The 26,824-nt window shown below is 44.2% G+C and overlaps 1 protein-coding gene across 1 annotated transcript; it reads right to left on the bottom strand.

The window, feature by feature from the left end:
• Positions 1-26,491, bottom strand: LOC138771369 (NACHT, LRR and PYD domains-containing protein 3-like). The gene is made up of 13 exons (XM_069951016.1): positions 26,425-26,491; positions 24,971-25,134; positions 22,503-22,674; positions 21,320-21,385; positions 17,834-19,532; positions 16,986-17,156; positions 10,851-11,021; positions 8,231-8,401; positions 5,475-5,645; positions 4,734-4,904; positions 2,208-2,378; positions 1,256-1,426; positions 1-202 (listed from the first exon to the last, which is right to left on the bottom strand). The coding sequence occupies exons 1-13, from the start codon at positions 26,489-26,491 to the stop codon at positions 103-105; spliced, it is 3,465 nt and encodes a 1,154-aa protein (XP_069807117.1). The 3' UTR covers positions 1-102.
• Between the last annotated feature and the right edge of the window lie 333 nt (positions 26,492-26,824).

Below are 26,824 nucleotides of genomic sequence, written 5' to 3'. Positions count from 1 at the left end.
TATTATTATATCATACATTTCCGTAACTTCTGTACACCAGCAATATTACCCATAAGGCCCCGAGAAACAAGCTTAATACGGCATCACACCCTGAGAGTCCTGTTATCCGCTCTCTTTGTTCAGTATCTTCATACTTGGTTTGTGTATTTTCAGTTTTCTTATTTCTTCCTCTTCCTTCTCAGACAACTCATTGCTCCTCATACTAGAAAGAGACAGAACCCCAGTATTACTAACTCTGTACTGTCTCATTGTTTCTCTCATTCATCTACAGAACACGTCTTTAGGTTCTGAAGATTTAAGGGATATTCTAGGGAAAAAATGTTTTACATGCTTTGCATGACAGTATGTAAAAATGACAAAGAAGCCATACTTACTAAAGATGAGTGCAACTTAAAGTGTACCTGTCATTATAAAAAACTTTTGACATGTCACAGACCTGTACCGATCAGGAGATAGAGCCGGGAGAAGACTGCAGTTGCAGCGCATCCTCTCTCCGCTCTGAGATGAAAAAAAAAGTCAGGTGACCGATCAAAACTTTTGACATGTCTCTATGATATAGCAAAAGTTTTTTTTTTATAACGACAGTTACGCTGCTTGAGTCTGAGGCAAAACAAATGTTTGTCATTTGGACAACAGTTATTGAAAATGTACTACACCAGACTGTGGACTAACTGGGGGTAGTGTTTACACCAGACTGTGGACTAACTGGGGGTAGTGTTTACACCAGACTGTGGACTAACTGGGGGTAGTGTTTACACCAGACTGTGGACTAACTGGGGGTAGTGTTTACACCAGACTGTGGACTAACTGGGGGTAGTGTTTACACCAGACTGTGGACTAACTGGGGGTAGTGTTTACACCAGACTGTGGACTAACTGGGGGTAGTGTTTACACCAGACTGTGGACTAACTGGGGGTAGTGTTAACACCAGACTGTGGACTAACTGGGGGTAGTGTTTACACCAGACTGTGGACTAACTGGGGGTAGTGTTTACACCAGACTGTGGACTAACTGGGGGTAGTGTTTACACCAGACTGTGGACTAACTGGGGGTAGTGTTTACACCAGACTGTGGACTAACTGGGGGTAGTGTTTACACCAGACTGTGGACTGACTAGAGGTAGTGTTTACACTGGAATGAGGACTGACGGGGCAGAGCTTAGACCAGACTGTGGACGGACAGGGGCAGGCTGAGCATTGACTGAGGAAGTGTTTACATTAGACTGTAAATAAAATAAATTTGAGAGCATACTTACTGTAATTCCTCTATCCTGCAGGCTGGACTGTACAGAGCATCCATCAAGTCACTAAAGTGAGGACCGGACAGAGGGTTATAAGACAGGTCAAGTCTCTTCAAGGACCGGTTATTCCTTATTACAGATGCCAACTGGGTGCAGGAAGTGTCTGCTAGGTCATTATAAGCCAATCTGTAAGAATAAGAAGGTGAGATGTGGGTGATGCATCTACAGAGCGTTAGTATAAAATCTATAGAATGTAAATGTGGAGAGGCCCCCGGATGTTAGTAACATCCACAAATGTCATCACTAGAAGCCACCTCTTGTGTGTGGGAGGTGTCCAGTACCTATTGTAGATCTCACTCTGTGGCTCTGTGGCCCCTGTATCCTTCATTCCCTTCCCCTCACACATAAGTACAGGTACCAGGTACAGCAGGGAATCTTAAATACTTTGCACTGCTTTGGACAAGAATCCAATAAATAGCATAGGGGTGCCCTTGAGTAAAGTTAGGATTTAGGAGTCCCAGAAATGCTAGCCCACAACAAGGCATTAGTCTAAAGTTCTCTACCCTAAAGTATCCACGGTCACTGGTTAGCTCCCAGTCGATTGCCAAGTAGTTCTCACAATCTGAACTGAGCTGCATCGTCACTGCGGGGTAAGGGTCCTCTGGATAAGCTGCAACTTGGCAGCCACAAAATTCTCCCCACAGTCTTTCCCTGATCCCTTGTATAACTCCTTGATCTACACCTTAGGAACTGGACTAGGGAAGCTCCTCCAGAATGTAATACAGACCCCGCAGAAGCTGATCAGCCCCAAACTGTTCTGGGTTTTAAACCTAATTCTGGAAGGAGGGAGATCAGACACTGTAAGGGCTGTGGGCTCTTCTCACTGAGGAGATAGTGGGAGGACTGAAGAGACATGAGCCGAAAATCAATCTCTATACACCTGTCACTCCTGTACTCTTATACTCACTGTAATTCCTCTATCCTGCAGGCTGGACTGGACAGAGCGTCCATCAAGTCACTGAAGTGAGGACCGGACAGAGCGTTGTAAGACAGATCAAGTATCTTCAGGGACCGGTTATCCCTTATTACAGATGCCAACTGGGGGCAGGAAGTGTCTGATAGATGATTCCAAGCCAAACTGTAAGAAGAAGAAGATTGTAGATTGTGAATCTGCAAATAAAATGTCCCTATGTCGGTAATAATCCAAAAATGTCATCACTAGAAGATGCATTTCAGGGAATAATAAAGAAAGTCAACAATTTGGGTCTAAACAAAGTAAGAAGCAAAAGAAGTTGACAGGGATAGCGTATAAATGTTCCCTAGAATCCAGACATACCATGGGAGACAGGTGGGTATGGAGCAATCCAGGTTCTTATGGCATCCTGTCACACATTTACAGCTGGGTGTGTAGATCCAGCCATGGCAGTGTTACGATTTGGTGGAGACATTCCCAGTAGATCCAGCCATGGAGGTGTTATGATCTGGTGGAGACATTCCCAGTAGATCCAGCCATGGAGGTGTTATGATCTGGTGGAGACATTCCCAAGAGATCCAGCCATGGAAGTGTTATGATCTAGTGGAGACATTTCCAGTAGATCCAGCCATGGAGGTGTTATGATCTGGTAGAGACATTCCCAAGAGATCCAGCCATGGAAGTGTTATGATCTAGTGGAGACATTTCCAGTAGATCCAGCCATGGAAGTGTTATGATCTAGTGGAGACATTTCCAGTAGATCCAGCCATGGAAGTGTTATGATCTAGTGGAGACATTTCCAGTAGATCCAGCCATGGAGGTGTTATGATCTGGTGGAGACATTTCCAGTAGATCCAGCCATGGAAGTGTTATGATCTAGTGGAGACATTTCCAGTAGATCTAGCCATGGAGGTGTTATGATCTGGTAGAGACATTCCTGGAAGCCTTTGTGTGTCTAGGGAGAATTATCTTACAGCTTACCTGTACATATCACTGAGCTGTAAGTGTTTTTGTATGACTATTAGGGGTGCCTGAGGGATCGTATGTCATGGTTCCCCACATCATCTCACCAGCAGTTGGGGCAATGTGTTGCTCAACAGCAAGAGCAGAATTAAACAATCACCACAAAGCCCCCATACTCAAACCAGACTGTAGTTAAATCCCAAACAGCTGATCCAGTGAGAAGCGACTGACATCTTTACTGAAGAAAGTTTCTACAGGATGGATCCCTACAATGACTAAACACACAGCTCACTGTGTTTGTGAATACCAACTATAATGGCTGCTGTACAGGTCCTGTCATAGAAGAGCTCACAACCACTGTAGACGTGCACTCTGTTTCCTAGCGTTAACACAGCCAACATCCTGATGATAGACTCTCAGGCACTCAGGTATCTGGATGTCTGCTCCAGGGTCTGTATTAAGGGAGACTCCAGCTGCAGGTCTGTATTAGTTCAGGGAAACTAGAGGGTCTGTATTTCTTTGGTGGGTCTGATCTAGGCTTTGTATATGTTTAGCTTGTCTGTTGTGGGTTGTATTTTGACATTATTTGGGATTTAGATACCACAGGTTGGTGTAAATGGCGCCTTCTCCGAACTACAGGTTTCAGCTCCTTACGCAGGATTTAGATCTTGGCTCATCGGAGACACTTCACAATAGTCCAATGCTTTGCTCTTAGCCATTCTTGGATGTTTTTAGCTCTGTACCTTGGGTCACTATCCTGTTGGAGAAGCTGAGACCTGCGACTGAGCCCAAAGGTCCTGAAAGTGAGCAGCACATGGCTCCAGAATGCCTCCTGAGGTTGTATCCTGCACAGATTCAAGACCAGACGCTGCAAAGCCCCAAAACATAACGGAGTCTCCTCCATGTCTGACAGTAGGTACAATGTTTTTTCCTTTGTATGCTTCATTTCTGTGTCTGTGAACATAGAGCTGGTGGGAGTCATGTCTCATCGGCCCCCAGGGCATTGGCCTATAAGCTTTATGGCTTGTCTGTATGCAGTTTGGTGAATTCTTGCCCCACTTTTTTATGATTTGCTTTCATCAGTGGTTTCCTCCTCATTTTCCATGAAGTCCACTTTGGTAATGAACATGATGGATGGTGTCATCTGGCCCTAATAAACCTTGACCTTGGAGTTCAGCTCTAATCTCTTTGGAAGTTGTTCTGGGTTCTCTGGTTACCATTCATATGAACAGTCTCCTCAAATTTGTCATCAATTTTTATCTTGTGACTGCATCCATGGAGGTTGGCAACAGGTTGTCCAGGCTTTGGCTTCTACTTTGGCTAGCAGCATCAGATGACTACACCAGCCGTATATACAGCCCTGTTCTCCATGACACAGAGAGAAGATGTGATATGAGGAGATCAGACAGTCAGAGATCAGCAGAGACGTCACATAATAAGGTGCAGTCAGCAGTTTATCTCATAGACATAACAATGGTGCGGAGCATAAAATAGTATAAAATCCATGTATAACGTGTGCGGCACATGGCTCATCCTGTAAACATCTCTTATACTCACCGTAATTCCTCTATACTACAGGCTGGACTGGACAGAGCGGCCATCAAGTTACTGAAGTGCGGACCGGACAAACTGTTATTAGACAGGACAAGTTTCTTCAGGGACCGATTATTCCTTATTCCTGATGCCAACTGGCTGCAGGAAGTGTCTGGTAGATTATTATACGCCAAACTATAAAAATAAGAGGATGAGATAAGGGTAAATGCTATGAAACCTCTAGATTGTGGATGTGGAGAGTAAATGCAACGCTTGACAGTAGCCGCCCGACAGCCATGTGGGACCCCACAGTAAGCACAGGCTGCTTAACAATTGGCTTTTGGCTGAATAATCTTGTTATTTGCCGTTCCTTGACTTTTCTACAGTTCCCAGCTGTGGAGTGTGGACTGATAATTGCAGCATCTTTTGCCCCGCTTACTTGACCAGGCCCAGCCAGAAGCCTATCAGGTCCTAGATCATCGAAAGCTTTTTTGCCTACAGATTTTTTTTCTTGATGACTGGTAAACACAGTTTAGATTCTGAGGAGTAATACAAAGATACAAATACCCACAGAATCAGAGACTTAGGGCACAGAGAGGCGATGGATATAGAACAATGAATACTTTATCTTCACAATCACCAATCAAGGTGCAGTCAGCAGTATATCTCATAGACATAACAATGGCGCAGAGCATAAAATAAAATAAAATCCATGTATAACATGAGCGGCACATGGCTAATCCTGTACACATCTCTTATACTTACTCTAATTCCTCTATCTTGCAGGTTGGACTGGACAGAGCGTCCATCAAGTCACTGAAGTGAGGACCAGACAGATGGTTACCAAATAGAACAAGTATTTTCAGGGACCGATTATTCCTTATTACAGATGCCAACTGGGTGCAGGAAGTGTCTGGTAGATTATTATATGCCAGTCTGTAAGAAGAAGAAGATAAGATATAGGTGACGCGTCCACAGAGTGTTAGTATAACATAGATTGTGAATGTGGAGAGAAAATGTCCCCAGCTGTTAGTATGATCCATAAATGTCATCACTAGAAGCCACCTCTTGTGTGTGGGATTTCGGCAGCTATATGATATTTCCACAGACACCTAATCCACTGCACTGACTGCATTCACGGACAGGGGATTGGTGGCTGAATATGGATCTCTCCCTTTCTAGAACCTTCTTTACCATATGGGTGTATAATACAGGACAATACCCTAGGGTATTTGCTCTGCCATATAGTTTAACCAGTAAACTAAATAACCAAATAGCAAAACAGCAATGTGAAATGGCTTATGGCTAAAGTTGGGTGCATGGCTCCGAAGGAACCCACTTCTAGTTCCCCAATGTTCAAATGCTGAGAACAAATAGGTGGTACTCTAACATAGAGTTAAGAAGGTTCTTCTTTAATTCTAATAAGTTTTAATTCTTTCTTGGAGTGTTGCTTGTTTGTTTTTAACAGTTTAACCAGTAGATATAACTAGAGTACCTTAGATACAATATGCATTGCTCCTTGGGTTTGCCACAGCATGTCAGTGGGTATGATAACATTTTCCCTTTAAGCATCCCTAGGACCTGCCGACGCTTCTAGGGATGACCTGTTAAGGCTACTCACTGTAATGCAGTGAAGGGTGATCAGGCTGAACATCAACGTGAACAGAACGGAGTAGCAGGAGCTGACAGCATCCCGCTCCTCTATTCATTCTCATAGATAGAAGTACTTCAGGCCTGCAGCCTATGAGATGCCAGGACTTCATCCCAACTGTAGCACTCTAGCTCTAGCACATTGATATGATGCCATCATGTCTGCTGGAGGATACTGTCCCCACGGCTCCCAAGCTGGAGGCCAATGATGGAGAGACCCGCTCTAGGCTCACATAAGTGGGTATTATGTTTTTTTTGGGGGGGGGGGGGGGAAGGGGGGGCACAGCAGGGGACTTTTTTTTTTACTATGTGGTTGATGCACGGCAGGGGACATTATTACTATATATGGTATGGGGGTGGGGGTGCAAATCAGGAGGCATTATTACTATATAGAGGCATAGCAGGGACATATTTCTATATGGGGGTACAGCAGGGGGCATTATTACTATATGAGGGTACAGCAGGAGACATTATTACTATATAGAGGACACAGCAGGGGACATTATTACTATATGAAGGTCACAGGAGGGGACATTATTATTATATGGAGGGCATAGCAGGAGACATTTTTACTATATGGAGGCACAGCAGGAGGCATTACCATATGGAGGCACAGCAGGGGATAACATTATTACTATAGGGGGGCACAGCAGGGGGCATTAATACTATATGGAGGACACAGCAGGGGACATTATTACTATATTAGGACACAGAAGGGGACATTATTACTATATGAGGGCACAGCCGGAGGCATTATTACTATATGGAGGACACAGCAGGGGGCATTATTACTACATAGAGGCACAGCACGGGACATTATTACTGTATGGAGGGCACAGCAGGGAATATTATTACTATATGGGGGCACAGCAGGAGACATTACCACCATATGGAGGCACAGCAGGAGGCATTATTACTATATGGGAGCACAGTAGGGAACATTATTACTATATGGGGGCATAGCTGGGGATATTATTACTATATGGAGGTACAGCAGGGGGCATTAATACTATATGGAGGGCACAGCAGGAGCATTATTACTATACGGAGGCACAGCAAGAGACATTTTTACTATATGGAGGGCACAGCAGGAGACATTATTACTATATGAAGGAACAGCAGGAGCATTAGTACTATTTGGGGGCACAGCAGGGGACATTATTACTATACAGAGGCACAGCAGTGGGGCATTATTACTATATGGGGGCACAGCAGGGGCATTATTACTATATGGAGGCACAGCAGGGGCATTTTTACTATATGGGGGCACAGCGGGGGCATCATTACTATATGGAGGCACAGCAGAGGACATTATTACTATATAGGGGCATAGCAGGATACATAATTACTATATAGGGACACAGCAGGAGGCAATATTACTATATGGAGGACACAGCAGGGGACATTATTACCATATGGAGGTACAGCAGGGGACATTATTACTATATGGAGGGCACAGCAGGAGACATTACTACTATATGAGGGCACAGCATGAGGCATTATTACTATATGGAGGGCACAGCAGGGGATTCAACATAAAGGGGGCAAACCATATACTGGGGAAAATTACTTAAGTTCCAGCTTAATGGAAACTACATGCTAGGGGCACCTAAATACAAGGGGGCGGCACCTACTCAATGAGGAAAACTACCTATTGGAGCCACCTAATCAAACTAATGTAGGAGAACTACAGGACACCAAAGGAAAAGGCAAAAATGAATTCCAAAATGTTTGGATTTCGCAAGAACCAAATACTTAAGAGAATTTTGGGTTACAATTCATGCTACTGGTGAGGAGCATGAAATAGAATAAAATCCATGTATAAGGTGTGCCGCACATGGCTCAGTCCTGTACACATCTCTTATACTCACTCTAATTCCTCTATCCTGCAGGCTGGACTGGACAGAGCGGCCATCAAGTCACTGAAGTGAGGACCAGACAGATCATTATATGACAGGACAAGTCTCTTCAGGGACCGGTTATTCCTTATTCCAGATGCCAACTGGGTGCAGGAAGTGTCGTGTAGACCATTCAGAGACAAACTGGAAGAATAAAAAGATAAGATATGGCTTCCGCATCAACTGAGCATTAGTATAACACATGCAGACTGTGAATGTGATTGTTTTATTGGACGAGCCTGAGCATCGGAGCTAATAGAACAGGAGCAGCCAGGACCAGAAGATCTCACAGCAGGGAACAAGGTGGGTGAGGATGCATTTGTTTATTGTTCTAATGCATAGGGAGGCAGGAAGGAAAGTTTATGTTTGCTTGGAAAAAAACCTTTAAGGATTGGTCAGCTTTGGCTTCAAGCACCAAGCATTTTCTTCTTTGTTATTGCATCCAAGAGACATATCTGTTACTATTTTTTGTTCTTGTTCTTGATGTGTCTGTATAGGGGTTATTTTTTTCTACTTGACGCTTTTTTGAGGTACACCTAAGTTACCGATTAACTTTTCTGAAGAAGTGCAGGCTGAGATTGTTTTCTGCTAAAAAAGACTGGAAAAACACAGAAGTTAAAAACACCACCCCTATTTCCCATCTCATTATAAGGAAACCCAAAAAGATGGCCTTCATATTACTATTATAAAAGGTAGGGAGCCTGGGAGCTATCTTATAGGCTTCCAGGAAAATTTATTACAATTCTTCAATTCTTTTTTTCTTGCTGGCCAACAACCTTCTATGTCAATGGAATCAAAACTCCCACCATAGCTATTCACTATTTCCATGTTGTCCACAATCTGGTCCACTTACATAAAGCCCTTCCTAAACCCTTTTTCGCCTAAAACTCCTTAAATTTTTTTATTTTTTTTACAATAAACCCTTCCATTCCATAAAATCTGCCACTTCTCTGCTAAAGCATCTTCTGGAGATCACCACCTTCCCTATAGAGCATAATTTATTCGCAAGTGAGCCTTCCTCTCCATCATCTGAATAACCCCCAAGGATAATGTTCAATACTCTATTACCCGGCTCTTACCTTAATTCCACTTCCATTATTATTGATTTCCAAAAATGTTGGACCTTTGGGCATAACCCGACCATATGGAAGAAGTTGGCATCATCTTTGTCACATTTTGGGCATCTAGAGTTATCTCTACTACCCATGAGCTGTAACTTCAGTGGTGAGAGATAAAGTTGATAAAGAAACTTTGTCTGTATTACTTTATGTGAGACATTTACAGAGGCGCATCTAATATTATCCAAAATGTTATGCCATGTGACAGCATCCATTTCGCCACCATAAGCTACCCCTCTCTCTGAATAGTCTTTTATGAATCACCGATAGTAATTTCCCCACTGGTTCTTGTTTCATTAAGAAAGCAAAAAATTTGTGAGAACTAAGTGACCATTTCTCTACATTTTTTGTATGTTTATATGCATCCTAAATCTGCCAGTACCACAACTTCTGTGCATCACAAAAACCCTCTTAGCTTCCTCAAAAGATATAAATTGACCCTCGTGAACAATTTGTGAGACCCTTTTAATTCTTCTACTCCTCCAAAGATTTTTCATTAACTCCTCTAAGTTGTTGTTTCCCCAAATCGGTGTAAACGTAAAACTCCCTTTTACCTTACATAACTTCTTCAGTGACTTCCATACTTTTCTATACATATCAACGAAACGAACTTGGACTCTTCACCCTCATAAATTCTTCATTTCTTAAAACATGTTCCTAACAGCACACCTGAGAGTTACCTAAGAATAATCGGAGGGAGGGGGAAGGCCGTCATGGAGACTTCCTAGAAAATGAATTGCTGGTCGTGATAGGGAGAGGAGATTTACATGCAGGAAAAAAAACATGTCTCCCTCACATCACCAGTGTATTTATAAAGAACATCCAAGATGGAAGGACACCAATAAGAAATAAAGGACCCCTATAACAATATAGGGTGGGAAAGCCTATGGCAGGTAATGTAGTGGAGGCTTCCTAAAAACAGAATTATCAGTGAGTCTAATTCAACATTCCGCCAGCAGTTCCCCACAATGCTAGGACCTGTACATCCAGTGGCTACAGTGGAATGTTATGAAAAAGCATGCAACTCCTGCTATTCCTACATGGCTGTAAATCTCCTGCACTGCCCATCATGTTTCATGCTGGTGATGTTTCTGACATTATTGACGCTTCTATTGCCCTGGAGCCACTACTAGCCATATACCTTGGAACCAATGGTGCTCTAAAATGAAATAATAATAAAGCTGTCCCCTAATCGCAGTAATAAGGGATAAATGCAGCTGTTGTGATAATATGAGGTATATTCACACTGTTAGGTTAGGGCTGCACCAGCTGTATATTCAGCCATGTTCTCCAAATAAAGAGAAGTAGCATGAGGAGATGAGACAGTCAGACATCAGTAGAGACGTCACATAACAAGGTGCAGTCAGCAGTTTATCTCATAGACATAACAATGGTGCGGACCATAAAATAGAATAAAATCCATGGATTACGTGTGCCGCACAGGGCTCAGTCCTGTACACATCTCTTATACTCACTCTAATTCCTCTATTCGGCAGGTTGGACTAGACAGAGCGTCCATCAAGTCACTGAAGTGAGGACCAGACAGATCATTAAAAGACAGGTCAAGTATTTTTAGGGACTGGTTACTCCTTATTTCAGATGCCAACTGGGTGCAGAAAATGTCTCGTAGATGACTCTCAGATAAACTGTAAGAATAAAAAGATGTGATGTGGGTGACGCATCCACAGAGCGTTAGTATAAAATGTGTAAATTGTGAATGGAGAGAAAATATTCCTGGCTGTTAGTAACATACATAAATGTCATCACTAGAAGCCACCTCTTGTGTGGGGGATGTCAGGATTGGTGGCAGATATTTGATATGACCACTGACACTACATCCATGTTCTACAAACACAGAATCCCTGAGTAATGTCCTCGCTTTATGGCATGTCATAAATCAGTGATTATTGTAGCACATGAACTCTGCAGTAGTCAAGCAGATGGAAGGAACTTGATGTCACCAGTGATCAGCTGATGAGAACTCTCCTTCCTCCTTTACCTATTGTAGCTCTGTCTGTGGCCTCCATTAACGTCTTGTCGCCACATTATTACATATCTTATGTGGCTCTACCCTTACTGATAAAACAATATTAAGGTTATGCATTGTTAGAAAGATAATGTTAAGAATCATCAACTGCTGCCATCACAGGTGCTGTATTATGTGCCTTACTTATTCATTTTAAAAAAAATGAAGTTGAATCCAGGTTGACCCATTACAGATAGCTGCTCTGTTGTTGACATGGCCTACAGCTCCGGGGAGACTTTGGAAACCTCCAGCCGTGGCGGAGAAGCCACAGATACTTAACTTCTTTGTTGTGTACGCCTGCCATATCCCTCGATCACCTAATGGGTAGGTGAAGGGGCCGTCAAGGGGGGAGGGAGGCATGGTCTCCTCCTATGCCAAATTTACCATTAATTACGCCTGCTCACAGGCGTAAATCATGGCTCAGGAGCAGGTGTAGATATCTGGGCCCATTTTACGGCAGGTGCAGGTCATGCCAGTTTCTCTAAGAGGCATGCTCCTCTTAGTGAATCTGGCAGCGTAATTGGGGGCCGGGACAAGTAAGAGATCGCCGGGAGTGTCTGACCTCAGTACCCCTGGTACTCCACATCATCCCTTAACTCTTTTGTTTTGAATACAGCAGTGGTACGGCATGACCCGCAGCTCTATTCATTCTCAATAGAGCCGCCAAAAAAAGCAGAGTACAGACTGTCCCCTTGGCTGTATTCAAAACCAAGGCGCCAGGGGTTCGAAGGTCGGACTCTCCGCGATCTCTTACTTGTTACCATCCTGTAAATAGGGCACAAGTTACTTTTAAGTGGAAAGTCTTTTCTGATTTTATACTTTTTGATTTATGCTTTATGCACCATTTTGTAGCCTGTCTTTAAGCCTATTCTAGTTTAACAATATCTTTTTGAAGGTGAGGTTTCCACCTACACATTATTAAAAATGTGGTGTCAATAGAGCTCTATATAGCGGGATCACTATCCCCTCTTCCTACTTGTTATACCTCTAGCTATATAGCCCAGCATACCATTATATAAATATATATAAATACAGCTGGCGTACCATTATATATACACAGCCCAGCATACAATTAGCTTTCCCCACCACCTAGTTGCATTGATAACTTATTGTAAAGTGTCAAAACTACCCTTAAAACTTTCTCTTCTGAAGTCTTCACTAATGCAGAACTGCCAATTTGATACTCAGACAGAGGATCGCTTTTCGTAAAGTACATTACTTTATGCTTGGAAACATTAAACTGCAGATTTCATTGTTTGACCACTTCACAAGTAAATCTATATCATTTTCTATATTATAAGCACCAACAGGAATATTAACCCTATTGTACTCTTACCAATCAAACCTTCTCCTATGCCACTATCCTTACCTACCAAACCTTCTCCTATGTCACTATCCTTACCTACCAAACCTTCTCCTATGTCACTATCCTTACCTACCAAACCTTCTCCTATGTCACTATCCTTACCTACCAAACCTTCTCCTATGTCACTATCCTTACCTACCAACCCTCCTCCTATGTCACTATCCTTACCTACCAAACCTTTTCCTATGGCACTATCCTTACCTACCAAACCTTCCCCTATGTCACTATCCTTACCTACCAACCCTTCTCCTATGTCACTATACTTACCCACCAAACCTTCTCCTATATCACTATCCTTACCCACCAACCCTTCTCCAATGTCATTATCCTTACCTACCAAACCTTCTCCAATGTCACTATCCTTACCTACCAAACCTTCTCCTATGTCACTATCCTTACCTACCAAACCTTCTCCTATGTCACTATCCTTACCTACCAAACCTTCTCCTATGTCACTATCCTTACCCACCAACTCTTCTCCTGTTACTATCCTTACCTACCAAACCTTCTCCTATGGCACTATCCTTACCTACCAAACCTTCCCCTATGTCACTATCCTTACCTACCAACCCTTCTCCTATGTCACTATACTTACCCACCAAACCTTCTCCTATATCACTATCCTTACCCACCAACCCTTCTCCAATGTCACTATCTTTACCTACCAAACCTTCTCCTATGTCACTATCCTTACCTACCAAACCTTCTCCTATGTTACTATCCTTACCCACCAACCCTTCTCCTGTTACTATCCTTACCTACCAAACCTTCTCCTATGTCACTATCCTTACCTACTAAACCTTCTCCTATATCACTATCCTTACCTACCAACCCTTCTCCTATGTCACTATCCTTACCTACTAAACCTTCTCCTATGTAGCTATCCTTACCTACCAAACCTTCTCTAATGTCACTATCCTTAACTACCAAACCTTCTCCTATGTCACTATCCTTACCTACCAAACATTCTCCTATGTCACTATCCTTACCCACCAACCCTTCTCCTATGTCACTATCCTTACGTACCAAACCTTCTCCTATGTCACTATTCTTACCTACCAAACCTTCTCCTATGTCACTATCCTTACCTACCAACCCTTCTCCTATGTCACTATCCTTACCTAACAAACCTTCTCCTATGTCAATATTCTTACCTACCAAACCTTTTCCTATGTCACTATCCTTACCTACCAAACCTTCCCCTATGTCACTATCTTTACCTACCAAACCTTCCCCTATGTCACTATCCTTACCTACCAACCCTTCTCCTATGTCACTATACTTACCCACCAAACCTTCTCCTATATCACTATCCTTACCTACCAACCCTTCTCCAATGTCATTATCCTTACCTACCAAACCTTCTCCAATGTCACTATCCTTACCTACCAAACCTTCTCCTATGTCAATATCCTTACCTACCAAACCTTCTCCTATGTCACTATCCTTACCTACCAAACCTTCTCCTATGTCACTATCCTTACCCACCAACCCTTCTCCTGTTACTATCCTTACCTACCAAACCTTCTCCTATGTCACTATCCTTACCTACCAAACCTTCTCCTATGTCACTATCCTTACCCACCAACCCTTCTCCTGTTACTATCCTTACCTACCAAACCTTCTCCTATATCACTATCCTTACCTACCAAACCTTCCCCTATGTCAATATCCTTACCTACTAAACCTTCTCCTATATCACTATCCTTACCTACCAACCCTTCTCCTATGTCACTATCCTTACCTACCAAACCTTCTCCTATGTCACTATCCTTACCTACCAACCCTTCTCCTATGTCACTATACTTACCTACCAACCCTTCTCCTATATCACTATCCTTACCCACCAAACCTTCTCCTATGTCACTATCCTTACCTACCAACCTTTCTACTATGTCACTATCCTTACCTACCAACCCTTCTTCTATGCCACTATCCTTACCTACCAAACCTTCTCCTATGTCACTATCCTTACCTACCAAACCTTCTCCTATGTCACTATCCTTACCTACCAACCCTCCTCCTATGTCACTATCCTTACCTACCAAACCTTCTCCTATATCACTATCCTTACCTACCAACCGTTCTCCTATATCACTATCCTTACCTACCAACCCTTCTCCTATATCACTATCCTTACCTACCAAACCTTCTCCTATGTCACTATCCTTACCTACCAACCCTTCTCCTATGTCACTATACTTACCCACCAAACCTTCTCCTATATCACTATCCTTACCTACCAACCCTTCTCCAATGTCATTATCCTTACCTACCAAACCTTCTCCAATGTCACTATCCTTACCTACCAAACCTTCTCCTATGTCACTATCCTTACCTACCAAACCTTCTCCTATGTCACTATCCTTACCTAACAAACCTTCTCCTATGTCACTATCCTTACCCACCAACCCTTCTCCTGTTACTATCCTTACCTACCAAACCTTCTCCTATGTCACTATCCTTACCTACCAGACCTTCTCCTATGTCACTATCCTTACCTACCAAACCTTCTCCTATATCACTATCCTTACCTACCAACCCTTCTCCTATGTCACTATCCTTACCTACCAAACCTTCTCCTATGTCACTTACCTACCAAACCTTCTCCTATATCACTATCCTTACCTACTAAACCTTCTCTTATATCACTATCCTTACCTACCAACCCTTCTCCTATGTCACTATCCTTACCTACTAAACCTTCTCCTATGTCACTATCCTTACCTACCAAACCTTCTCTAATGTCACTATCCTTACCTACCAAACCTTCTACTATGTCACTATCCTTACCTACCAAATCTTCTCCTATGTCACTATCCTTACCCACCAACCCTTCTCCTATGTCACTATCCTTACCTACCAACCCTTCTCCTATGTCACTTACCTACCAAACCTTCTCCTATGTCACTGTACTTACCTACCAAACCTTCTCCTATATCACTATCCTTACCTACCAACCCTTCTCCTATATCACTATCCTTACCTACCAAACATTCTCCTATGTCACTATCCTTAACCACCAACCCTTCTCCTATGTCACTATCCTTACCTACCAAACCTTCTCCTATGTCACTTACCTACCAAACCTTCTCCTATGTCACTGTACTTACCTACCAAACCTTCTCCTATATCACTATCCTTACCTACCAACCCTTCTCCTATATCACTATCCTTACCTACCAACCCTTCTCCTATGTCACTATCCTTACCTACCAAACCTTCTCCTATATCACTATCCTTACCTACCAAACCTTCTCCTATGTCACTTACCTACCAAACCTTCTCCTATATCACTATCCTTACCTACCAAACCTTCTCCTATGTCACTTACCTACCAAACCTTCTCCTATGTCACTATCCTTACCTATCAACCCTTCTCCTATGTAAATATCCTTACCTACCAAACCTTCTCCTATGTCACTATCCTTACCCACCAAACCTTCTCCTATGTCACTATCCTTACCTACCAACCTTTCTACTATGTCACTATCCTTACCTACCAAACCTTCTCCTATGTCACTATCCTTACCTACCAAACCTTCTCCTATGTCACTTACCTACCAAACCTTCTCCTATGTCACTGTACTTACCTACCAAACCTTCTCCTATGTCACTATCCTTACCTACCAAACCTTCTTCTATGTTATTATCCTTACCTACCAGACCTTCTCCTATATCACTATCCTTACCTACCAAACCTTCTCTTATGTCTTCAATTTCCCTTTCCACCCCAGCTTAATATGTATGCTGCTACTACTATCTTGGGATCAGGTTATATATTATTACATTTAATGTGAACCGACACCAACCTACCTATAAGTCTAAAGCAGTTCACCTGGCTGAGCTTGACTAGGGGAATAGAGATGGCCTGTAGGATTACAAATTGGAGTCCATCTCAGTCACGTGACATAGAGCTGGGAGAGAACGTGCTTAGAGCACATCAATAGAGATGTCACACATCAGCAGTTTATCTCAACCTTCCATACCAGAACTTCTCAATCCCACCTCCAAGACTTCTCTCGTGCTGCACCAGTTCTCTGGAACACTTTACCTAAAGACATTAGACTCATTTCCAACACTTACAGTTTCAAGCTTGCCATAAAGACTCATCTCTTTAGACACACTTATATTCTCTAAATTTTGTTCTCCCCTCTTTTATCCATGTATAACTTGTGCCACACAAGGCTCAGTCCTGTGCACATCTCTTATACTCACTGTAGTTCCACTATCCTGCAGGTTGGACTGGACAGAGCGGCCATTAGGTCATTGAAGTGAGGACCAGACAGAAAGTTACCAGTAAGGTCAAGTACCTTCAGGGACTGGTTATTCTTTATTCCAGATGCCAACTGGATGCAGGAACTGTATGATAAGTTGCTCCATGCCAAACTGTAAGAATAATAAGATGAGATGTGGGTGACGCGCCTACAGAGCGTTAGGATAAAATCTGCAGGTTGTGAATGTGGAGAGAAAATGTGCCTGGCTGTTAGTAACATCCATAAATGTCATCACTAGAAGCCGCCTCTTGTAGGATATGTCCACTGACACCAAATCCAAGTTCTAAATTCAGAATGTAGAATCTACAATGGTCATAAAGCAGATAGAGGAACTTGTGTCATCAGTCGTCAGGTTTTCAGGCCTGGAAATAAGTGCATATGTTTGAAAAATGAGCTAGATGTATCAAAAGTCGACTATGTTAGGCCCCTCAAACTCAATAAGCTCAGTCTGTACAATGCCCTTTATGTCTGCATTAGGGATGGTCCGAACCTGCCGAGGTTCGGGTTCGTACGAACCTGAACTCTCGGCAATGATTCCCGCTGTCTTCCACCTCCATGGAGAGGGTGGATACAGTCTGAGGACCCCCTGGAAAACTGTGATACAGCCTATGGCTATGGCTGTATCCGAGTTTTCCAGGTGGTCCTCCGGCTGTATCCACCCGCAGCACGGAGGAATCTGACCATACTTTATTATAGGACGCATACTGACAGAGACCATGTATACATACTAGAGATTTTTCAGTCAGAAAACTTATTCCACAGAAAGACAAACTATTGTTTGTAATTTACCTCAGATAATGCAGGTTATGTAGAGCCGGTACGATTCTCTCCAATCCTTCAGCGTCCAAGGAACATTTACTTAAGTCAAGTTCTTCTATATTTGTGCACGTTTCCAGAATAAATGCCAACACTGTGCAGTCTAAAGCTGAGAGGTGAACATGCGAGAGGTCAAATCTCTTGTGTGACTGTAATGATTCCCGCACTAGAGGCTTATTCTGGGTCTCAAACAGATAGTAGAATGTACTGAGAAGATGTCGCTTTTTATCTTTACTTTCTTTTGGACTCTGTTTTTCTGGAATGAAGTTCTTCAGCCAAGTGATGACATCTCTGGAGGCCTGAGCTGCTTGTGTGTCCAGGTATCCAGCTAGTATTGACCTTGTGGTGCCATCTGATAGACCACACAGGAAACGGAGGAATATTTCACCACGTAAATGAGGATAGGATTTGGCTTTGTTTAGTAATTTCTGTAACTTCTCAGGAGAATAATCAGTATAATGCACCAAGGCGGAGAAGAATTCCTGAACAGTGAGATGTAAGAAGGAATAGGACACAGGATCCTCTGATTCCATCAGAAAACTTGATAAGAGCTTCGACTTTTTGTCCACATGGAAAGAACCTAAATCTCGATCATCAAAAATAACCTTGTGATTCATGACTCCATGTTCTGCCATCCATCCCAAGGACTGCAGGACCTTCTGAGCGTCACTCTTGTCCAGGCTGTGATTGGCCAGAATGTTGGCGACAAATACGGCAAAGAGCTGGGTGACTGTTTTGGGTAATAACGTCGCCAGCTGGTCACTACTTGTTGTCTGGAAGCTCCTGGATAACACTGTACAGATGATCCAGCAGTAGGACGGGAGGTAACAGAACGTGTACAACGTGTCATTCTGCTTCACATAAGTAAAAGCCTTTTCTGCCAGTTCAGGGTCGGAGAAGAAATTCTCAAAGTACGTCCGTCGTTCCTCTGGAAACAATCCAGTGATTTCTACTATTCTCTGGAAAACATTACAATCAATGGATGCCAGTCTGATGGGACGACTGGTCATCAGGACAGAACAACCATTAAGAAGAGACTTTCTCACCAAACTAACCACAATCTGACCACAGTGTCCGCGCTGTTTAGGATTAGAGCACAGGTCACTTGATGTGAAATCCATTGTATGATTGCTTTCATCTAACCCATCAAATATAAAGAGAAGTTTCTCTGGATCTTTTAAGATGACCTGGATCTGCTTCTCCAGATCCGGGTATTGTTGGAGGATCATGGTCTCCAGACTAACCTCATCCAGGCTGTTCAGCTCCCGGAATTTGAAGAAAAAGACGAAGGAGAATCTTTGATAGAGATCGCCCCTCACCCAGTCATAGACAAACTTCTGCATCAGCGTGGTCTTCCCTACCCCCGGCACTCCGCTCACCATAACTATGTGTGGTACAAGTCCAGATCGGTGACACCAGCGGAACATCTTGTTGGGGGAAATACGCTGTAATTCATTGTGGGCTTTCTTCAAATATTCCTCATGTCTTACTCCGGCCTCTATGAGCTCATTCTCAGAGCGTTTCCTAAAGTGATCGGTGGTGACAACAGTGAGGTTCACATAACATGTAGACAATGGAAAACTTTCCTCTTCCTGGTGACATCTTAGAGGTTTGTTTTCTATAAAAGTCTTGTTTTTTTCATTTAAGTGCTTCTTATGGCAGTTCTGGATGTCTACAGAAAATAAAGAAGTCAGAATAAGAACGCTTGAAAATATCAGACATCTTGGGCAAATCTGGCACTCGTTATTCTGTTATTCCAGACGATCCCCTGTAGAAGCTGACAGTACAACACAAATGGCTGCTGTCATTATCTGCTGGGGAGGATCACGGACCTTGCATTGGAAGTTCATTGACTGCAAAAATAGGAATGGATACTGACAGAACCAGTGGATGAGGACCCACCGTGTCACCTAACCAGTCTTACTTTGGGTCACCCACAAGGGCATTGTTCAAGTAGTCCCTTGACTTTCCTCCTTTGGGGATCTGGGATTTCAGTGCAGGAGACTAACAGGTTGCTACATCTGGGAGTGGTCTTAGTTTGGATGGTGGCTTTACTTGAGACACTAGTGCAAAGCACGAAAGAACAGAGATGAGTCCGAGAACTGACCAAGGTCTTGGGCCGGCAGTGACCAAGGTCTTGGGCCGGCAGTGACCAAGGTCTTGGGCCGGCAGTGATCAAGGTCTTGGGCTGGCAGTGACCAATGTCTTGGGCTGGCAGTGACCAAGGTCTTGGGCTGGCAGTGATCAAGGTCTTGGGCTGGCAGTGACCAAGGTCTTGGGCTGGCAGTGACCAAGGTCTTGGGCTGGCAGTGACCAAGGTCTTGGGCTGGCAGTGATCAAGGTCTTGGGCTGGCAGTGACCAAGGTCTTGGTCTGGCAGTGACCAAGGTCTTGGTCTGGCAGTGATCAAGGTCTTGGTCTGGCAGTGATCAAGGTCTTGGGCTGGCAGTGACCAAGGTCTTGGGCTGGCAGTGATCAAGGTCTTGGGCTGGCAGTGACCAAGGTCTTGGGCTGGCAGTGACTGTGCGTGTTCATCGGACAGGTTTGTAGTCAGAAACGTGGCAACGTCATACACAGGAGAAACAATGCGGTACAGGACAGTAGTAACAAACTCAATGACACAAGCCGGGTCACTGTAACAGAAACACATGCAAAGAATGCTGGGACAATAGACAGCTAGGAATCTTTTTTCTCAGGCAAGGGTGACCTGTCTTTTTTACTTTGTGAACAAGAGTGACTGGTGCATGCCCCCTACAATCATAGTCAGTAGCAGCACGCAACAATTGAAAGGGAACAAGGAAGAGCACAGACTGCAGCAAAGGTAATGCAGGGGCCAGGGTAATTGCGTTACCCAAGGGCAGACTAGCTGAAGGGAAGTAACTCTTCTTAAAGGTGCAGAAGGAGGACTCTAATAGACAGACTGTCTCCATGCTGGTTTTCATCATAAGCTAAAAGTATTGTTGGTTATGCCCCTGGTGATGATGACGTATGTACTTAAAGGGGAAGTCCGGGCTTGGACTTTCTTTTCAAAAGAACTGGTTAGGAGGCGGCTGAACATAATAACAGAACCTTACTGGCTCCAGCACTGGGGTCCGCTGTCCTCCGCTCCGGTTCTCGGTCCCTCAGCCACTTCTAGGTCTGAGTGTCAGGCCCACTCAGCGGCCGTAGCAGGGTCCCACCTTGGCCATTGACTGGCTGAGCGGGCCTGAAATTGAGTGGACAGCCATCATTTAATGGCAAATAATGGCCATTGTTTTGAAATAGCAGCAATTATTTGCCATTAAATGACGGCCATCCTCTCAGTTTTAGCAGTGTGTGAGCCTGAATGTGTTTTCAATCCACTCCTGATTTTGGTTGAAAAATACTGAGCAGAATTACTGTGTGTGAACGTGGCCTATGGGGGTATTGATTGAGCATTGGAACAATTTCCTTATAGCAGGTTTCTATCATGTCCACTTGCCTCTCAGTTCGGGGGGAAGTTGGTGGCCGTGTTCATCCAGCAGGATTTCCTCCACCAAAGTGTTACCTGATGAGAATTGAGAGTTTTAAAGTGTATAGACAGTGTATCTGAGCCAATGTACAAATGTGACATTATACAGAGACTGGAGCCATGACTAACAGTCCCAAAGGAAAAGCTAGGGAACAAGTCCCCCGCCCCAGCCTGCCTCATATAACCTAATAACTGAGCATATACTGTCTCAGTCCTTGCTGTCCCTAGGGCATGGCAAATGTTTTTTTTTATAAAGCTTAGTGTCCCTTTAAAGGGGTACTCTAGCCCGGTGGTATTTTTTTGTAATGGCCGGGGATGGGGGGGGTTATGGATGGCGGAGATCACTTACCTACTCCATTCCAGTGCCGGGTCCTGGATCACGCTGCCCGGTACACCCGTCCCTTGGCTGCTTCCTGGTGTGAGCTGGCGCATGAGACGTGACCGGGAACCAGGACCCGGCACTGGAACGGGGTAGGTAAGTGACCAGCAGTGGCTATAACCACCCCATCCCCGGCCATAACTAAAAAATACCCCGTATCTCATACACAATGTTACCTGTATATCATGTATCTCATACACAATGTTACCTGTATATATCATGTATCTCATACACAATGTTACCTGTATATCATGTATCTCATACACAGTGTTACCTCTATATCATGTATCTCATACACAATGTTACCTGTATATATCATGTATATCCTACACAATGTTACCTGTATATATCATGTATCTCATACACAGTGTTACCTGTATATCATGTATCTCATACACAATGTTACCTGTATATATCATGTATCTCATACACAATGTTACCTGTATATATCATGTATCTCATACACAATGTTACCTGTATATATATCATGTATCTCATACACAATGTTACCTGTATATATCATGTATCTCATACACAATGTTACCTGTATATATCATGTATCTCATACACAATGTTACCTGTATATCATGTATCTCATACACAATGTTACCTGTATATATCATGTATCTCATACACAATGTTACCTGTATATCATGTATCTCATACACAATGTTACCTCTATATCATGTATCTCATACACAATGTTACCTCTATATATCATGTATCTCATACACAATGTTACTTCTATATCATGTATCTCATACACAATGTTACCTCTATGGCGGAGTTCCTCCAGTACAGCGTCCAGGCCAGAGGAGCCATGACTCTTCTGTAACACATACAGACTGACCCACAATCCTATCACAGCGTCTCTTCCTCTGAGAAATATATCCTGTAGTAACGTCCGGGCAAATTTCTTTCTATCACATTCTAGATTCCGGTATTTCTTTAACACAGGAGAGATCACAGGTAAATGTCATTATGGGAAGGTCCAGGGGCAAATAAATAGATGAAACAGTGAGAAGAAAATCCTTCCAGAATCCACAAACAGCAATTCACCTCAAGATTTCTCAGAAATAATTGTTACCAAAAATGCTATTACCTGCCCTCATGATGTCCCACTTGGATTACTGCAACACCTTTCTCCATGTCCTTCCAAATGAGGCCCCTTCACCCCTTCCATCCATCGATCCTTACCTCTCCTGCCCGACTGATCCTCCTCTCCCCTCGCTCCTCCTCTGCATTTTCCCTCTCTCCATCCCTTCTCTGACTCCCATTGCCCAGCAAATTCTGATCAAACTGTTAACAATGACATACAAGGCCATCCGGACCCTGTCCCCTTTATACATCTCTGACCTGACCTCCCGATACCTCCCATCATGTATTCTCCATCCACACCCTGTCCCCTCCGTACATCTCTGACCTGACCTCCCGATACCTCCCATCATGTATTCTCCATCCACACCCTGTCCCCTCCGTACATCTCTGACCTGACCTCCTAAAACCTCCCCTCATGTACCCTCCAACCACACCCTGTCCAATCCGTACATCTCTGACCTGATCTCCTGATACCCTCCTTATGTACCCTCCAACCACACCCTGTCCCCTCCGTACATCTCTGACCTGACCTCCTGATACCTCCCCTCATGTATCCTCCATCCACACCCTGTCCCCTCCGTACATCTCTGACCTGACCTCCTGATACCTCCCCTCATGTATTCTCCATCCACACCCTGTCCCCTCCGTACATCTCTGACCTGACCTCCTGATACCCTCCTTATGTAACCTCCAACCACACCCTGTCCCCTCCGTACATCTCTGACCTGATCTCCTGATACCTCCCCTCATGTAACCTCCATCCACACCCTGGCCCTCCATACATCTCTGACCTGACCTCCTGATACCCTCCTCACGTAACCTCCATCCATACCCTGTCCCCTCCGTACATTTCTGACCTGACCTCCTGATACCTCCCCTCACGTAACCTCCATCCATACCCTGTCCCCTCCATACATCTCTAACCTGATCTCCTGATACCTCCCCTCATGTAACCTCCAACCACACCCTGTCCCCTTTATACATCTCTGACCTGACCTCCCGATACCTCCCCTCACGTAACCTCCATCCACACCCTGTCCCCTCCGTACATCTCTGACCTGACCTCCTGATACCTCCCATCATGTATTCTCCATCCACACCCTGTCCCCTCCGTACATCTTTGACCTGACCTCCTGATACCTCCCCTCATGTATCCTCCATCCACACCCTGTCCCCTCCATACATCTCTGACCTGATCTCCTGATACCTCCCCTCACGTAACCTCCATCCACACCCTGTCCCCTCCGTACATCTTTGACCTGACCTCCTGATACCCTCCTCATGTATGGAGGGGACAGGGTGTGGATGGAGGTTACATGAGGGGGGTATCAGGAGATCAGGTCAGAGATGTATGGAGGGACAGGGTGTGGATGGAGGTTACATGAGGGGGGTATCAGGAGATCAGGTCAGAGATGTATGGAGGGGACAGGGTGTGGATGGAGGTTACATCTCTGACCTGATCTCCTGATACCCCCCTCATGTAACCTCCATCCACACCCTGTCCCTCCATACATCTCTGACCTGATCTCCTGATACCCCCCTCATGTAACCTCCATCCACACCCTGTTCCCTCCATACATCTCTGACCTGACCTCCTGATACCCTCCTCATGTAACCTCCATCCACACCCTGTCCCCTCCATATATCTCTGACCTGATCTCCTGATACCCCCCTCATGTACCCTCCATCCACACCCTGTCCCCTTTATACATCTCTGACCTGACCTCCTGATACCTCCCCTCACGTAACCTCCATCCACACCCTGCCCCCTCTGTACATCTCTGACCTGACCTCCTGATACCCTCCTTATGTAACCTCCATCCACACCCTGTCCCTCCATACATCTCTGACCTGACCTCCTGATACCCTCCTCATGTAACCTCCATCCACACCCTGTCCCCTCCGTACATCTCTGACCTGATCTCCTGATACCTCCCCTCATGTAACCTCCATCCACACCCTGTCCCTCCATACATCTCTGACCTGACCTCCTGATACCTCCCCTCACGTAACCTCCATCCACACCCTGTCCCCTCCATACATCTCTGACCTGATCTTCCAATAACTCTCCTCACAAACAATTTCTATAACACCATAGTCAGTGAAGTTGTCTCTCCTAGAAATTTTTGGTCTCATCTTCTCACCTTAACATTATGGATCTTTCGGGAATGCAGCTCACTCAGAAGTGATATAGGACTCAGGTTCTCCACAATGTGCTGCAGATCATCCAGGAAATATTCATACGTCATCCTCAGGACAGGATCCTCATACTGACAGAGCTGCTGGTAAAACTGCCGGGTCCCACTATCTTAGAAACAAAGAAGACACAAGAAAGACATCTTCTAGAAAATAGCTTAGAACTACAGCATTTCCTTCAATGGGTTCTCTGAAGTGCACATTGTCAGAATTTCACCTCATTCGGAGTAACAGAACCCTCCAGAGCCCGCTAAGGTGGGGAAGTTTAAAGGGGTCCACCCTTTTTTCTTATTGGAAGTCCACACTGTAACACAGCATCACCAAAGACAACAGTGGCTGATGCATAGAACTCTCGTTCCACATTGGACTAGGGACCAGTGGCCTCGGAGCTGTTCTCTAATGAAAGTAGATTCACGCTCAGTAGAAATGATGGCCACCAACAATGTTGGAGATTATTATTATTTATTTTTAAAGCTCCGCACTATACAAGTGATAAGGGATAACGTACAGAACATTACAAAATCAAGGAAAAAGTAAATGGCAGACTGGTCAAAGTATGGTGCAGAGTTATTGTAGACTGTAGGCTAGTTTAGAGAGGTGGGTTTTCAGTTTGCTCTTGAAAGTCTTGATGGTGGGTGACAGCCAGATGTGTTAGGGTAGTGAGTTTCAGAGCGTTCGGGAAGCTCGAGAAAAATCTTTGAGGCGCTTGTGTGAAGTACAGAGCTGTAACAGAGGTCATTGGAGGATCAGATGTGGCGTGAGGGACAGTAGCGATATAAAGTAATGATAGTAGCGATATTAAGTCAGTGACATATGGAGCGGACAGCTTGTGGACAGCCTTGTATTTCATGGTCAACAATTTAAAATGAATTAGTTGAGCAATGTGGAGCAATTTAGGATGAGTGAAGGGAGAGGTGGATCAGTCTTCATCTTCATATACATTGAGGTTGCATCATTAGGCAACGGCTGGTGGAGAATGGGGGAACTCAAATGTTGTCCCCTCCTCCTGCCCCTCCATCATCATACTAGTACCCCTTTCATCCTCCTGCCCCTCCTTCATCATACTACAACTACCTCCATCATAATACTACTACCCCCTTCATCCTCCTGCCCATCCATCATCATACTACTACCCCCTTCATCCTCCTGCCCCTCCATCATCATGCTACTACCCCTTTAATCCTCCTGCTCCTCCATCTTTATATTACAACCCCTTCATTCTCCTCCATCATCATACTAATACCCCTTCATCATCCTCCTGCCCTTTCATCATCATATTACTACACCCTTCATCATCCTTTTGTTCCTTCATCATCATACTATTACCTCCTTCATCCTCCTGCCCTCCATCATCATACTATTACCGCCTTCATCCTCCTGCCCTCCATCATCATACTATTACCGCCTTCATCCTCCTGCCCCTCCATCATCATACTATTACCGCCTTCAACCTCCTGCCCCTCCATCATCGTACTACAACCACCTCCATCATAATACTACTACCCCTTTAATCCTCCTGCTCCTCCATCATCCTCCTGCCCCTCCATCATCATACTACTACCGCCTTCATCCTCCTGCCCCTCCATCATCATGCTACTACCCCTTTAATCCTCCTGCTCCTCCATCTTTATATTACTACCCCCTTCATCCTCCTCCATCATCATACTAATGCCCCTTCATCATTCTCCTGCCCTTTCATCATCATATTACTACACCCTTCATCATTCTCCTGCCCTTTCATCATCATACCACTACACCCTTCATCTGTATTTAAAACAAAAAAGCTATACTCCTGTATGGTT

Source organism: Dendropsophus ebraccatus, chromosome 13, assembly GCF_027789765.1.
Source record: "Dendropsophus ebraccatus isolate aDenEbr1 chromosome 13, aDenEbr1.pat, whole genome shotgun sequence".
Lineage (NCBI taxonomy): Eukaryota > Metazoa > Chordata > Amphibia > Anura > Hylidae > Dendropsophus > Dendropsophus ebraccatus.
The sequence above is the reverse complement of the archived record's forward strand: the minus strand, read 5'-3'. Positions and strand labels throughout refer to the sequence as shown.